The sequence below is a fragment of the Rana temporaria genome, chromosome 10, assembly GCF_905171775.1.
Source record: "Rana temporaria chromosome 10, aRanTem1.1, whole genome shotgun sequence".
Classification (NCBI taxonomy): Eukaryota; Metazoa; Chordata; class Amphibia; order Anura; family Ranidae; genus Rana; species Rana temporaria.
In genome coordinates this window covers 95,589,636-95,606,750 of record NC_053498.1, presented here as the reverse complement: position 1 = coordinate 95,606,750, position 17,115 = coordinate 95,589,636, and the positions used below count along the sequence as shown (strand labels likewise).

The 17,115-nt window shown below is 44.2% G+C and overlaps 1 protein-coding gene across 1 annotated transcript; it reads left to right on the top strand.

Annotated features, from left to right (window-relative positions):
• The first annotated feature begins 5,230 nt into the window (after positions 1–5,230).
• Positions 5,231–10,266, top strand: LOC120915338 (ferritin, middle subunit-like). Its single transcript, XM_040325749.1, has 4 exons — positions 5,231–5,423; positions 7,346–7,492; positions 8,296–8,421; positions 9,950–10,266. The coding sequence occupies exons 1-4, from the start codon at positions 5,322–5,324 to the stop codon at positions 10,103–10,105; spliced, it is 531 nt and encodes a 176-aa protein (XP_040181683.1). The 5' UTR covers positions 5,231–5,321; the 3' UTR covers positions 10,106–10,266.
• Positions 10,267–17,115: the final 6,849 nt, after the last annotated feature.

Below are 17,115 nucleotides of genomic sequence, written 5' to 3'. Positions count from 1 at the left end.
CCCTCCGCTCCTCGTGGTGACCTGGCCCCCCCACTTCCTTTTCCTCCTAACCTAACTGAGCCTCCTCCTCCCCACTGGATCTGCCAACCCCACGCTAACCCTATGTTCCCCCAAGCTCTGACCCGTTAACCCCTGTCATGCCGGCCCTCTGTTGACGCCTGCAGCGTTACTCCGGGCCTCTCTTTATATGTGTCAGGCTATTTGCTGGGTCTCTCACAGATACATCTACTCAGGGATACATTAGACATTTTATGCCTATACATTGAGGTTAAAGGGCTTGTAAACGCTCGTGTTTTTTCACCTTAACCACTTATGTACCGCCCGCCATCGTTATACGTTGCTAATTTGAAGATAATTACCGTTGTTATGGTAGCAGCTAGCTACCATAACCCCAGTACCCTCTTCAAGAGCGGGCGGTCCTCTTTCAGATAAAAGTGGTCTCTGCGGCGGATACTCCGCAAAATCAGATTTATCGGTAGCGGGAGAGGGCCCCACCTCTCGCCGCTCTCCGGTGCCGTCAGCAGCGGCAGAGGCGATCGGATCCTCTCACGTCAGTGGCCTGGAGACGAGGGGAAGATGGCCGCCACCCGTCTCGATACCACTACAGGGTGGAAGCGACGTCAAATCGTCACTTCTACCCAATGCTTTTAAAGGGCCAATTTTTTTTTTAGAATGACATAAAAAGATCTGAGATCTTTTTGACCCAAGATCTCATATGAGGTCCTGTCATGCTTTTTTTCTATTACAAGGGATGTTTGCATTCCTTGTAATAGTAATAAAAGTGACCCAATTTTTCTTTTTTTTTAAACAGTGTAAAAAAAGTAAAATAAATAATAAAAGTTTTTTTTAAAAGTGCCCGCCCTGACGAGCTCACGTTCAGAAGCAAACGCATAATTGAGCAGCGCCTGCATATGAAAACGGTGTTCAAACCACTCATGTGAGGTATCGCCGCGATTGTTAGAGCAAGATAAATAATTCTAGCCCTAGACCTCCTCTGTAACTCAAAACATGCAACCTGTAGAATTCTTTAAATGTTGCCTATGGAGATTTTTAGGGGTAAAAGTTTGTCGCCATTCCACGAGCGGGCGCCACTTTGAACCGTGACATGTTGGATATCAATTTACTCAGCGTAACATTATAAAACAAAATTGGACTAACTTTACTTTTCTCTTATTTTGTTTATTAAAAAAAGCGATTTTTTTCCCCAAAAGAGTGCATTTGTAAGACCGCTGCGCAAATACGGTGGGACAAAAAGTATTGCAACAACCGCCATTTTATTCTATAGGGTTTTAGAAAAAAATATATAATGTTTGGGGGTTCTAATTAATTTTCTAGCAAATAAAAATGTTTTTAACGTGTAAACACATCTCAGAAAGAGGCGGTCCTTAAGTGGTTAACGCATTCTATGCAGGTGAAAAAACACATGGCCCCCCATCCCCCCGTTTTACTTAGCTGAGCCTCGTATTTCCCTCGGCGGAGACGCGCTTTCCCTCTCTGTGCGGGGTCCCGGCTCTTGATTGGATAGATTGATAGCAGTGCAGCCATTGGCTCCCGCTGCTGTCATCAAATCCAATGATGTGGGCACTGGCATTGCTGTCTATAGTTGCAAATGCTGGACTAGGGAGCGCGCCCGCAAGGTAACCGCCCAGGAGAGTGCTTCTCCTAGGGGGTTATCTGATGTGGGGAGGAGCCATGAGAGCTCCCGGGGGGCCCCAGAAGTCGAGGATAGGGGCCACTCTGTGCAAAACGAACTGCACAATGGAGGTATGACATGTTTGTTATGTAAAAAAATAAAAAAACATGAGCCTTTGCAACCCCTTTAAGCTTCAGTCTAGTTTTTATATATTTTTCCTCCGAAAGAGCCCTCTCACACTGTGCCGCCCATAGAGTCGGCGGTAAAACGCCGCTATTTTTACCACCGACGCTATGGGTGGATTTGCGGCGCATTTCGGACGCTAACGGGGCGCATTTACCCCCCGCTAGCGGCCTAGAAGGGGTTAAAACCCCCCGCAATGTGCTGCTGAAGCAGTGCATTGCGGGCGGTATAGCTGCGCTGTCCCATTGATTTCAATGGGCAGCAGCGGAGGAGGAGCGGTAAACACATCGCTCTTTCTCCGCTCCAAAGATGCGGCTAGCAGGACTTTTTTTACCATCCTGCTAGCGCACCGCTCCAGTGTGAAAGCCCCTCTTGCTTTTACACTGGAGTGAATGGGGACATATTTTTAAAGGCGTATTGCAGGCACTATTTTTAACGCTATAGCGCCTGCAATACGCTCCAGTGTGAAAGGGGTCTAATCCTCACACTTACCTACCTGTAACCCTAACACTAATCCTCACACTTACCTTTTCTGCATCTGTATCCCTAACGCTAGCCCTTGATCAATGATATTACACAGAGCTGTTCTTTACCGTGTGCTGAGGGGGCACCTGTGTGGGCATGCTCTCGAGCTGGGCTGTGTGCATCCATAGACACACACAGCTCAGCTCGGTCATGCTCTCTGCTCCCTCCTCAGAGGGTTGGCTGATAGCAGTAGGAGCCTATGGCCATGGTGATGCAGCCGGGAGAGTGCTGGATTGATGGAGGAGTCAGGTAAGTGTTTAGGAATGGGTGGTGGGGGCGTTAAATAAGTTGAAGAGCATATTTCTTACCTTAACACATAGAATGCATTAAAGGGGTGTTCCAGCCTTTTTTTAAGTTTATTAAAAGTCAGCAGCTACAAAAAGTGTAGCTGCTGGCTTTTAATAAACAGACACTTACCTGCTCCATGGCTCCAGCGATGCCCCGGCTGGGGCTCCGCTCCTCGCCCCCCCTCGCCGGCCGGCGTCTTCATTCCTAGTGTGGGCACCCGGCAGTGACAGCTTTCGGCTTCACGGCCGGGCACCCACTGCGCATGCGTGAGCGGCACTGCACATGCGCGAGCGGTGCGGCACCGTCCGATTGGACAGGCGCTCGCCTACAGGGAGGGGCTGCAATAAGGCGATTAAGCTAATCGCCTTACCAGCCCCTCGGCGGAAGGAGGAAGTGGGACAGGAAGTCCCCTTCTCCTGAAGCCCCCACTCCCCCCCCCAAAAAAATTACATGCCAAATGTGGCATGTAAGGGGGCGAGGAGTGGGTTAAGCGGAAGTTCAATTTTTAGGTGGAACTCCGGTTTAAGCTAAAAATGTTCAGGCTTTATGACCACTTTAATTTTCTTGCACAGTAAGGCCATGCCACGCAGGAGCAGTGAGACAGACATAGGCTTGCGCCCAGGGTGAGCCTGGGCACACCCTAATCACCCCATGGGCATTAGCATTATCCAGGGGCAGAACCAGGTGGGTGATTGGGGGTGCCAGTGGCCAGTGCAAATGCCCCCATTATATTAAAGGCTTGGTTCAACTTTAGGAACACATTACACCCGTATTTAGGGCGTAACGTTATGGCCCCAATCAACTGTCTCCCACCAACAGAGCTTCCTTCCTGTGACAGCAGGTGGCATTGATGTGCGTTTAAACTTTGGGGTGTACACCCCAATGCAATAGGCTGCGCACACCTATGGAGACAGATTTATTATAATTAAGCAGCTTTGTTCATATTTTCTCCCCTCAAGCACTCCAAAACCTTGTACGTGCAATGAGAATATCGAACTAATGATTGTCTGTTTTTTTTCTCATGCTAATCACATGTCGAAAACGAAGAGGTTACTAAAGTTATGAAAGTTCTCGTACAACAGAATACAACTTAAAAAGTGATGTATTGTAATCTTTGAGCATGCGTGATTTTGGCATGCCGATTTTTTTCAGACAAATACTGTACTGATTAAAACTAAAATCATACATTTTTACGAGAACATTTTCATGTTTGTCCCTTTGGATAATTTCGGATGAACTGTCATGATTGGCTCTCGAAAAGATTATCGTATGATCGATTCAAAAACTGTATTTTCCGTCCGATTTTCTGATTGTGTGTACTGGGCATAAAGTAGCACTACAACATAATAAAACCAGTCCAATTCTTAATTGTGCATCTATCTAGAGTGGAAATTTGACTTATCTCCACTGGCCCAGATTCAAAGAGATCTGCGCTATATTTGCGGAGGTGCAGGGCAACGATTTTGCCCTGCGCCCACGCAAATATTTTGCGCTGCCCTTGATTTACGGAGCAGTTGCTCCGTAAATTGCGAGGGCGCGCCGGCAAAATTGCCCGGCGTAAGCACGCGCAATGTAAATGATCCCGCCGGGGGCGGGAATCATTTAAATTAGGCGCGCTCCCGCGCCGAGCGTAGAGCGCATGCTCCGTCGGGAAACTTTCCCGACGTGCATTGCGGCAAATGACGTCGCAAGGACGTCATTTGCTTCAAAGTGAACGTGAATGGCGTCCAGCGCCATTCACGAATCACTTACGCAAACTACGTGAAATTCAAATTTCAAGTCGCGGGAACGGCGGCTATACTTTAGCATTGGCTGCCCCTACTATTAGAAGGGGCAGTCTTACGCTAAAGATGCCGTACGGAAACTCCGTACCTTGCGTACGCAGGGCCCGCGCAACATTGTGAATCGGCGTAAGTATGCAATTTGCATACTATACGCTGACCACAATGGGAGCGCCCCCTAGCGGTCAACGCAAGAATGCAGCCTAAAATCTGCGTGGCATAAGAGCCGATTTTAGGCTGCAGTCGGCGTAACGAGTTCTCTGAATCAGGAGAACTCGTTACGCCGGCGCAAGTCAGCAATTGCGCTGCGTAACCTATGGTTACGCAGGTGCAATTGCTTACTGAATCTGGGCCACTGATGGCTGTCCAGGATTCCAAGCACAGGATTCACAAAGCCAGCAAACGTTTTCAGCTAAAAGGCAGCCTGAGTTGTGTCTGATTTGTGTGACACCGTGACACGCGTCCTTCGGAAACGCTGGATGTGCAGTTGTAAAACAGCCTGAAAATCAAGCATTAGGCACTTTATGAGTCAATAAATAAAAATTCTGTGCAATTTAGGATTTAATTTAAATATAATAGTCCAATAAAGCTAAAATGAAAGGGTCATTTTATTTCATAATCTTGCCTGCACTAATTACCAAGCTTTCTGTGATTGGCTTGTGGTGGATGAGGTAAGTGAAGGGAGGGAGGGAAGTCCCCAGGCTCTCAGGATGGTTGCCTATATATACAGAGCTCCTCTGTGCTGTGATCAGATCTAATCCTGACTCTGAGCAGAGTTCTTGCTTCAACAGTGTTTGAACGGAACCCTCTCTGAGTCCTTTGCTATTCCCCCCCCCCCCCCCCCAACATCTTCCAATTATCGCTGATTTTCTCTGACTTATTTGCGCCACCCAAACCCCTGAGACGCTGAAATGGAATCCCAGGTGCGCCAGAACTTCCACCGTGACTGCGAGGCTGCCATCAACCGTATGGTCAACTTGGAGCTGTACGCTTCCTACACCTACCTCTCAATGGTGAGGATTTTTTTTTTATATAGTAGAGTGTGTGTGTGTGTATATATATATATATATATATATATATATATATATATATATATATATATATATATATATATATATATATATATATATATATATATATATATATATATATATTTAAAAAAAAAAAAAAATTGTATATGTTTCCACACAAGAGGTGTATGGAGGAATTCCCCCCTGCTGGACCATTTACTAAAGCTTGTGCAGCTGTGCATGGTAACCAATCAGATTTTAACTTCAGCTTGTTCAGCTAAGCTATAAAATTAGGCTTCATTTCCATGGATGTTACAGCCACTTTCTTTAGCCTTTTTTACAGCTTAAAAACACCTGTCCAGGTTTTTTTGGGTTTTTTTTTGAGCTGGAGCTCAAAAACGCTGCGTTTTTGCGAGTTTAACGTCTAGCATTTTTACAGCTCTACTTTGGAGCTTCAGAACGCACTAAAACCTAGAAGCTGATTGGTCACTATGCACTGCTACACCAGGGTGTACGTTCATCAAACGTTAATTTACCTAATTTTAGTTCTCTGAGAAATAATCTTTGGCACTCTGTTTCATGAAGTGGAGAACATTTGTTCTCAGAAGAACAGTGAAGATTTTCACCTGAGATCTGACTGAGTAGGAGGGGGAGGGCTACCTGTGATCTCATGAGATCCCTGTGTGGTTACAGAGCAGCTGAGTCTTAAATGTGAAACCAAAGTTAAAACTAAACACTGACCACTGGTGTGTGTTTGGTTTTTTTTATAGATATATTTTTTATTTATTTGCTTATTTTAGAATTTACGTGCAATATACTTTTTATAGAGATCATAAAAAAATGTATATCTTTTATCATACATTTTTATTTTTGTACATTTTGACACTTTTTTTTTTTTAATGCAAATTTTGGTATGGTTTATAATGCATGTTTTGGCACTTCTTTTATCATGTAGTTTGACACTTTTAACGTGCATTTTGATTTGGGTTTTATGTGCATTTTTGGCAAACTGCACACTTGCTAGCCACTTTTGGGGTGCCATGTAACAATTAATGGCACCACACGTATATCATGTGTGTTTGGTTTTTTTTTTGTTTTTTTTTTTTGGAATGCGCACAAATGCAGCTAAAAAATTAGCTCAAATGCATTTAAAAAAACCTGTATCTTCGGGGTGTTGCGTATACTCAGTCCACCAGGGTCAGGGCAACTCTCACTTTAACATACAGTTGGGACAGCAGCTTACACGAGGAAGATGCTGTTTTGAGACAGCTGCTGCTGCACATTGAAATTAATAGGCAGCACAACTGAACCGCCGGCAAAGCTCTTTGCGGGTTGTTTTAACCCTTTTTCGGCTGCTAGCAGGGGTTAAAATCGCCTCGCTAGTAGCTGAATACCATAGCAAAAAAGTCAGTAAAGCGCTGCTAAAAATGGCGGTGCTTTACCGCTCGCGCCCCAGTATGAAAGCAGCCTTAAGGCGTCTGCATACCAACACATTTTGGACAATTTGATGCTCCCAACTTTGTGGGAACAGTTTGGGGATGGCCCCTTGTACTAACATGACTGCGCACAAAACACTGCTTCATTGATGTGAAGACTTGTGCACTCCTTTGATTCAGGCCAATGATTTCTTGCAGGGTTTTTTTTTTTTTTTTACCCATATGTGGCAATAGACAGATGTCCAACTGAGAGCAAAGAAATGCACCCCCTGTGGGAACCAACATAATCCTCTCCCCATCTTTGCCAATATCCAGTTCACTTGCATATGTAGTTGAGCATTTTAAAAAGGCAAAATGTATCTATGAATTTTTCAGAAGGATGGAGTTGATGAATATTAAGGGAAATAATTTAGCCCCCACGAATATAAGCTGTTAAGTGTCACATAATGGTAGGTAAGTTCTTACATTAAATGTTTCTCCTTTCTTCAGTATGCCTTTTTCGATCGTGATGATGTTGCCCTTCGTCATGTGGCCGAGTTCTTCAAGGAGCACAGTCATGAGGAAAGGGAGCATGCTGAGAAGTTCATGAAATATCAAAACAAGCGTGGGGGACGCGTTGTCCTGCAGGCTGTCAAGGTAAGAACAATCTGTAGCTTTGGGCATACAAATGATAATAATTTGTTGAAAACATGTTTTTTTCTCACTTGGGAAGAGACGTCACTTGTATGTTAGGCCCCATGCACACGAAACGCTGGTAATCGCGTGTTCAGAGGCATTGGACAGCTTTTTCCACTGCCCCTGAACACATTCGATGTTATCCTATGTGCCCATGCACAGTCACGTTTTTTGGCAGTTGCGTTTATGCTCGTTTTTTCAAAAGCAAACAAATGGGTTCAGACACAAAAGTTTTCGCGTTTCAGATGCAAAACGCGGTACCGCGTTTTACAGTGATTTTGTTTACAGGCGTTTTAAAAGGTGACCTATATATATATTTTTTTTTTTTTTTTTTTACATTAGAAATCTCAAATGATAAACCATTAAAAATACTAATTGCTTGCATTGTGGACAATCCACAACTTGTGGCCAGTGGACAATCTGCAACTTGTGGCAAGTGACACGCTAAATACACGTACACTGCTTCTCTCTCAGCTGCTACTCACTCTGGTCTCGCAAAATGGCTGAAATGGTTAAACGCTGTTTTTTGCGTTTTGAAAACATGTGTTTAGATGAGTTTGCATCTGCGTCTTGTGTGCATGGGGCCTTAGTTGATGTGCCCTTGTCAGTAATGAGCCAGAATAAGGGGCTCAGACCGCTTCCTCCTATTTTTTTTGTGTAAAAAAAAAAAAAAAAAATTGTTTCACCAAAAGCTTACCTTTTGTACTGTCAATGAAAAATTGTTACATCATTTTTACTTTTAAAACTTTGTATTTTTCTTTCAGCAACCAGAGCGTGATGAATGGGGTAACACCCTGGAGGCTGTGCAGGCTGCTTTGCAGCTGGAGAAGACTGTGAACCAGGCTCTTCTGGACCTGCACAAGCTGGCCATGGACAAAGTTGACCCGCATGTAAGTATCTACTCAAAGTGCTAAAAATGTAAATGTAGCTCTTTATTCCATATATAATGGGGGTTATATAAAAGGGGCATAAGGGTGTCCCTAGGAGGAGCTTACTGACTGAACACAGAGATCCGCGTTCCTGCTTGGATCTCTGTCCTCACCTGTCAGAACGGCGTTCTGCCTCTCTGGGGGAACGATCGCGGGTGTCTGCCGGACCTGCTGATTGGCTCCCCTTCTGTCTAACGGATGCGTGCCCATATTCCAAAGCTTTTTATTTATTTTCAGAAAAAAACGGCATAATATGTTCTTTTTATGATGTATCTGACATGGAATTCAAACTTTAACTTAAAGACCTTAATGAAAGCTTCAAATTATTGCAAATCCTGGAATACAATTCAAATAACACTGTACTTCTCAACTCTGTTCTCAAACAAGAGAAATATGCATTTCTGCCACTAGGGGGCACTGCAGGGGAAAGGTTCAGGCTGGGTTCACACTACTACACTACTTTCATCCTACTTTGCTCTGTGTTCTATGTTTCCCTATGAGAGCGTCTTGTAGCGTCCTACACAAGTCGGTCCGACTTTGAAAATGCTCCCTGTACTACTTTTGGTCCTACATTGATCCTACTTCAGGCCCATTGAATATCATTGAAGTCGGACCAAAGTAGTATCCTGTTCATGAAAGTAGGATGGATGTAGGACCAATGTAGCAGAGCAAAGTAGGATGAAAGTAGTGTAGTAGTGTGAACCCAGCCTTAACCTAAGTTCGCTTGTGGGCTTTATCTTGCCTCCTACAGTTGGGTGAGGGCGTGTGGGGGGGTTATTTTTTTTTTTTTTTTATTTATTTTTTTTCGGAGCGGTGTGCTAGCAGGATGGTAAAGTCCTGCTAGCAGCATCTTTGGAGCAGTGTGTATTGAAATAAATGGGTACCACTGGCAAAGCGCCTCTGCAGAGGCTTTTTGCAGTGGTTTTAACCTATTCTCAGCTGCTAACGGGCGAATAGCGCCACAAAATTGATAGTAAAGCGCTGCACCAAAAAAATTGGTGGCACTTTACCGCTAAACCCACCCCAGTGTGAAAGGCGCCTAATTGGTAGGTAAGGGGGTGAATTTGTCTGACAAATTTTTAGTTTATCTTTATAACCTTGAAACAAATACTATTCTCCACTATCACAACATGTTTCCCTATAGTCTGTTCAGTAAATTTCTAGCTGTTTCACCTGTATGAATAGGAGTATTGGCAAATTATTATTACCGTATTTATCGGCGTATAACACGCACCCTAACTTTACGAGGGAGGTTTCAGGAAAAAAACTTCCACAGCCCCCTGCGTATAACACGCAGGCACAGTTTACCCTCTATTTTCAGGGTAAAAAAGTGAGTGTTATATGCCAATAAATACAGTACTTCAAAGCGCAGAACTGAATATAGGGACTAGAAATATTCTACTGGTGCAGAAGGAGAGAAATGACAGTTTTGCCAGATATATATTCTGTGTTTTCTTCTAAAATTTAACCAACACTTTTATTTTTCCAGTTGTGTGATTTCCTGGAATCTGAATATTTGGAGGAACAGGTGAAGGATATCAAACGTTTTGGAGATTTCATCACCAACCTGAAACGCCTTGGGGTGCCTGAGAACGGCATGGGCGAGTACCTGTTTGACAAGCACACCATGGGAGAGAGCAGCTAAACTGTCCTACTCAAGAGGATCCAACCAGTCTACTTTCCATCTATATTCCTTTTATTATCTGTGTGACATGTATCCTGATGGCCTTAACCTTTCTGTGATCCTATATTTATTAATACAGCTGTGCTTGTCGGCATGTTTCCAATAAAGTTTTTCAGCGTGTATATTGTAGTTTTTTTTTTTTTTTTTTTTTTTTTTTTTAGATCTTGTGAGACTGAAATTGTGCATACCCAGTGTTTCCAAAAAATTCTTAGCATGCTAAGAAACATGTCCGCTGGAAGCCTGTCCGTCGGACATGTTCGGTCGTCTGTACAGACTCACCGGACATGTCTGATCGGCTGCCATCCCTCGCATGCGTCGAAGTGATTCGACGCATGCGTGGAAGCTTTGAACTTCCAGGGCGGCGCACCTTGCTGCGGCCACGTCACCGCGTATCGTGTACACGCGGATTTCTGTCTGATGGTGTGTACAACCATCAGACAGAAATCTCTGGGCGGACATGTCCGCTGAAAACGGTCCGGCGGACAGTCCGTCCGTCCGTCCGTCTGTACGTACGAGGCCTGACACAATAATGAATCATATTAAGAAATTTAGAATTGGGTTTGCTATGTGGAAAAACAACTCTGCTGTAATTAATTAACCACTTGTCAATAGCCCTATAGCAGATTTACTGATACAGGGTGGCCACGCTGTGCAGGATCACGTACATGTATGTGATCCTGCACTTCCAGGTTGTAGGCGCAAGTGCGCACCACCGGCGGCTCGCTCCCACTGTGATTTTACACAGCGGGAGCCGATTAGTGGTTCCCGTGGACCCCATGTCCTCCAGCACACTGACAGAATGCCAGTCTGCCTATGTAAACAAGGCAGATTGTCATTTGTCAGTACAGAAAGCATGGAACCGATGTTCCGGTAACGCAGAAACACTGTCTTCAGCTAGTAAAAGCTCCTCTCTCACCACAGTGAAACATTAGCTAGGCACGCAGTTAACCCTTTAATTGCCCCTGATGTTAACCCCTTTCCTGCCAGCGTCATTAGTACAGTGACAGTGCATATTTTTACCACTGTATTAGTGTCACTGGTCCCTAAGTGTCAGTAAGGGTTTCCGATTTGCCCGTTGCAAATCATATATTTTTTTTAATATTGTATATACAGTACAGACCAAAAGTTTGGACACACCTTCTCATTCAAAGAGTTTTCTTTATTTTCAGGACTATGAAAATTGTAGATTCACACTGAAGGCATCAAAACTATGAATGAACACATGTGGAATTATACATAACAAAGTGTGAAACAACTGAAAATATATTTCATCTTCTAGGTTCTTCAAAGTAGCCACCTTTTACAGCAGACACATCTCTAGAACTGTTAAGAGGAGACTGTGTGAATCAGGCCTTCATGGTAGAATATCTGCTAGGAAACCACTGCTAAAGAAAGGCAACAAGCAGAAGAGACTTGTTTGGGCTAAAGAACACAAGGAATGGACATTAGACCAGTGGAAATCTGTGCTTTGGTCTGATGAGTCCAAACTTGAGATCTTTGGTTCCAACCCCCGTGTCTTTGTGCGACGCAGAAAAGGTGAACGGATGGACTCTACATGCCTGGTTCCCACCGTGAAGCATGGAGGAGGTGTGATGGTGTGGGGGTGCTTTGCTGGTGACACTGTTGTGGATTTAATCAAAATTGAAGGCATACTGAACCAGCATGGCTACCACAGCATCTTGCAGCGGCATGCTATTCCATCCGGTTTGCGTTTAGTTGGACCATCATTTATTTTTCAACAGGCCAATGACCCCAAACACACCTCCAGGCTGTGTAAGGGCTATTTGACCAAGAAGGAGAGTGATGGGGTGCTGCGCCAGGTGACTACCTCTTGAAGCTCATCAAGAGAATGCCAAGAGTGTGCCAAGCAGTAATCAAAGCAAAAGGTGGTTACTTTGAAGAACCTAGAATATGAAATATATTTTCAGTTGTTTCACACTTATTTGTTATGTATAATTCCACATGTGTTAATTCATAGTTTTGATGCCTTCAGTGTGAATCTACAATTTTCATAGTCATGAAAATAAAGAAAACTCTTTGAATGAGAAGGTGTGTCCAAACTTTTGGTCTGTACCGTATATATATATATATATGTGTGTGTAGCGCCTGGTTTCTTCAAAGTACCGTTGCTATTTAAATTTAGAGGGGGATCAGAGTGTAGTTAAACTCTGATCTGGTTAAGATGTTTAAATTGGGTCTCTGTCTCAGCTTGGCTGTGCTGTGGGCTCATTCTGTTGCATTGGGGTGTTCTTCCCACCCCAGTGCAGTAGATGGCAGCAGTGGAGTCAAGGTTTGGGTGCTCTTCCCCAGCAGCCAATCAGGAGGGTTGAGCCTCGCTGTGCATTCTGGGGAGGGTATTTATGGGGCAGACGCCATTGGTTCTGGGTCTTCTTCGTCCAGTGTGGCACCCACCTTTAGGGTGACCACATCACGGCGCCCCGGCGCTATGGCCTACCTGGCCAGGGCGTGCGTGCCACGTGGTGTTCCTGCTTCCGGGACCATGTTGGTCCGGAACATTTGAGCAGTGACGGGGACCCAGTGATCGACTGGGTTCCCACCTCTGAGGATCCCAAGCACTATAACTGTTTGGTGGGGAGTCCGTCTAAGGAGCGCCAATGAGAGGCTGGCGATCCAAAAGGATTTTGACAAACCACCGGGGATCAAGGTAGCCAGACACTGAAGGATTGATCACCTGTCAGTCGGTACCTGGGGGCAACAAGAAGAAGGAGATCCAGGTGTAATTCACCTAAGGAGGATTGCCTCCGTAACTGCAATCAGAGAGGGCCTGTGGCAGAGGTGTCTCCCTGACGTTCATTCTAAAGAGGGTCTGTGGCAGATACTTTTCCTCAAAGGTTCGAGCAATACTCTGGCTGCCAGGTCAGTGAGAGAGGCCTGTCCGGGTACGCTATGCCTACTCAGCAGGAGTGGCGCAGAGAAGTGTTACACTTGGGAGCAGAACTGTTTACCTATTTGCTATTCTTCTTTCTTCCTTCAACTCTATTTTCCTCACCACAAGTTTATTTGTTTTTACCCGGCTGGGTAATAAAGAGCACAGAAAAGACACTTGTTGTGGACATTCCTTCACTACTGCTATATGCACCATTCACCCCTAGGAATTCGGAAGAGCCACGAGGTAAATGTGCCACCCAAAACAAACCAGCAGCTCCTCCGGGGGTAGTGCCACATATATATATATATATACACACACACACACACCATAGTTTGTAGATGCTGTAACTTTTGCACAAACCATTCAATATATGCTTATTGGGATTTTTTTTACCAACAACATGTAGCAGAATATTGTCCTAAATTAATGAAAAAAAGTGATTTTTTTTTCATTGTTTTTAATAAATTTTATAGCAGAAAGCATAAAATATTGGGCTTTTTCAAAGTTGTCGTCGTTCTTTGTTATTAGCACAACAAATAAAAACCAAATACCACCAAAAGAAATCTCTATTTGTGAAAATAAAATAAAGGATATCAATTTTATTTGCACGACCAGGAAATCGTCAGTTAAAGGGCTTGTAAAGGTAAATGTTTTTTCCCCTAATGCATTCTATGCATTAACCACTTCCGGACCGCCTCCTGCACATATACGTCGGCAGAATGGCACGGCTGGGCACAAGCACGTATATATATGTCCTGTACTTGTACCCAGCCGTGAGTCGCGGGCGCACGCCCGCGACCCGGTCCGAAGTTTCGGGACCGTGGGTCCCCGGAGCTGAAGAACGTGCTTCACTGTGGCGGCGTATCGATCGCGTCATCCCCTTTATAGGGGAGACACGATCGATGACGTCACACCTACAGCCACACCCCCCTACAGTTGTAAACACTCACAAAGTGAACCCTAACTCCTACAGCGCCCCCTGTGGTTAACTCCCAAACTGCAACTGTCATTTTCACAATAAAGAATGCAATTTAAATGCATTTTTTGCTGTGAAAATGACAATGGTCCCAAAAATGTGTCAAAATTGTCCGAAGTGTCCGCCATAATGTCGCAGTCACGAAAAAAATCGCTGATCGCCGCCATTAGTAGTAAAAAAAAAAAAAAAAAAAAAAAATGCAATAAAACTATCCCCTATTTTGTAAACGCTATAAATTTTGCGCAAACCAACCGATAAACGATTATTGCGATTTTTTTTACCAAAAATAGGTAGAAGAATACGTATCGGCCTAAACTGAGGGAAAAAAAAAATTATATATGTTTTTGGGGGATATTTATTATAGCAAAAAGTAAAAAATATTGCATTTTTTTCGAAATTGTCGCTCTATTTTTGTTTATAGCGCAAAAAATAAAAACCGCAGAGGTGATCTAATACCACCAAAAGAAAGCTCTATTTGTGGGGAAAAAAGGACGCCAATTTTGTTTGGGAGCCACGTCGCACGACCGCGCAATTGTCTGTTAAAGCGACGCAGTCCCGAACTGTAAAAACACCTTGGGTCTTTAGCCAGCATATTGGTCCGGGGCTTAAGTGGTTAAGGTGAAAAAACATCCGACAGCACCGCTGCACTTGACCCCCCCCCAGCCCCCGTTTTACTTACCGTATTTATCGGCGTATAACACGCACAGGCATATAACACGCACCCTAACCTAACTACGAGGGAAGTTTCAGGAAAAAAACTTCCACAGGCACAGTTTACCCTCTATTTTCAGGGTAAAAAAGTGAGTGTTATATGCCAATAAATACAGTATCTGACCCCTTTGAAAGTCCTGCACCGTGAACGCGTTGGCTTCTCGGCTCATTCATTGGTTGATTTAAAGCAGCGCAGCCATTGGCTTGCGCTGCTGTCAATCATATCCAATGGCCGGGGCCAAGTGATAGGCCTCGTACACACGACTGAGAATCTCGTCGTAAAAGATACATCGTTTTCCTCGACGAGTTCCTTGTCAGGCTTGTCGAGAATCTTGTCAAGCTTTCTTTGCGTACACACTGTCAAGACAAAATCTCGTCATTCTCAAACGCGGTGACGTACAACATGTACGACGGCACTATAAAGGGGAAGTTCGATTCAACTGGCACAACCCTTGGGCTGCTTTTGCTAATCTCATGTTACTGCGTGTTAAGTAAAAGTTTGGTAAGAGACGATTCGCGCTTTTCAGTCTGTTACAGCGTGACGAATGTGCTATCTCCATTACGAACGCTACTTTTACTGAAGGTGCGCTCCCGTCTCATACTTTATTCTGAGCATGCGCGGATTACTAAACATACACACGAACGTGTTTCTAGTCGTAAACCAGCCCGACGAGGAAATTGAGACTCCCGACGAGAAAAAAGAGAGCATGTTCTCTTTTTTTCTCGTCGAGATCCACGACAGTTTTCTCGACGAAAAACATACACACGACCGTTTTCCTCGGCAAAAAAGCTCTGCCACCAATTTTCTTGATGGATTTTGTCGAGGAAAACGGTCGTGTGTACGAGGCCTTACAGTGAGCGGCTGTATCACGGGAGCGCACCCGCAAGAACTTACCACCATGGGAGAGAGCTCGCATTTAGGTGGAAAGTTCTTGCGGGGAGGAGCCGAGACAGCCGACAAGGGACCCCAGAAGACCAGGTTCGGGGCCACTCTGTGCAAAACGAGCTGCACAGTGGAGGTAAGTATAACATGTTTGTTATTTAAAAAAAAAAAAAATTCTCTTTAATGTTCCTTTAACTAGTTGCCGACAAGGTCGGCTCTCCTGCGCGAGAGCCCGTAGCTCTACGTCGCCTCGCGAAGTGGCCACTAGAGGCGCGCGTCCCCCGCTCCCTCCTGACTCACGCGCGTGTGCCCGGCGGTCGCGATCACCGCCGGGCACCCGCAATCGCTTGTTACAGAGCGAGAACCGGGAGCTGTGTGTGTAAACACACAGCTCCCGGTCCTGTCAGGGGAGAAATGCCTGACGATCTGTTCATACAATGTATGAACAGCGATCAGTCATTTCCCCTATTGAGTCCACCCCCTTCTACAGTTAGAACACACCCAGGGAACATACTTAACCCCTTCCCCGCCCCCTAGTGTTAACCCCTTCCCTGCCAGTGGCATTTCTATAGTAATCAATGTATTTTTATAGCACTGATCGCTATAAAAATGCCAATGGTCCCAAAAATGTGTCAAAAGTGTCCGAAGTGTCCGCCATAATGTCGCAGTACCGAAAAAAAATCGCTGATCGCCGCCATTACTAGTAAAAAAAATAATAATAAAAATGCCATAAAACTATCCCCTCCTATTTTGTAAACGCTATAGCTTTTGCGCAAACCAATCAATAAATGCTTATTGTGATTTTTTTTTTACGAAAAATATGTAGAAGAATACGTATCGGCCTAAACTGAGGAAAACAATTGTTTTTTTATATATTTTTGGGGGATATTTATTATGGTAAAAAGTAAAAAATATAATTTTTTTTCAAAATTGTCGCTCTATTTTTGGTTATAGCGCAAAAACTAAAAACCGCAGAGGTGATCAAATACCACCAAAAGAAAGCTCTATTTGCAGGGAGAAAGGAAGCCAATTTTGTTTGGGAGCCACGTCGCACGACCGCGCAATTGTCAGTTAAAGTGACGCAGTGCCGAATCGCAAAAAGTGCTCTGGTCTTTGACCAGCAATACGGGTCGGGGCTTAAGTGGTTAAAGTAATGTAGTGCTGTATCACAAAAAATTGCCTAGTCATGAAGGGGGGTAAATTTTACGGCGATTAAGTGGTAATATAACAAAGAGGCTGCTGACTTCACTGACAATTTAAATGCATTTTTTGCTGTGAAAATGACAATGGTCCCAAAAATGTGTCAAAATTGTCCGAAGTGTCCGCCATAATGTCGCAGTCACGAAAAAAATCGCTGATCGCCGCCATTAGTAGTAAAAAAAAAAAAAAAAAAAAAAATGCAATAAAACTATCCCCTATTTTGTAAACGCTATAAATTTTGCGCAAACCAACCGATAAACGATTATTGCGATTTTTTTTACCAAAAATAGGTAGAAGAATACGTATCGGCC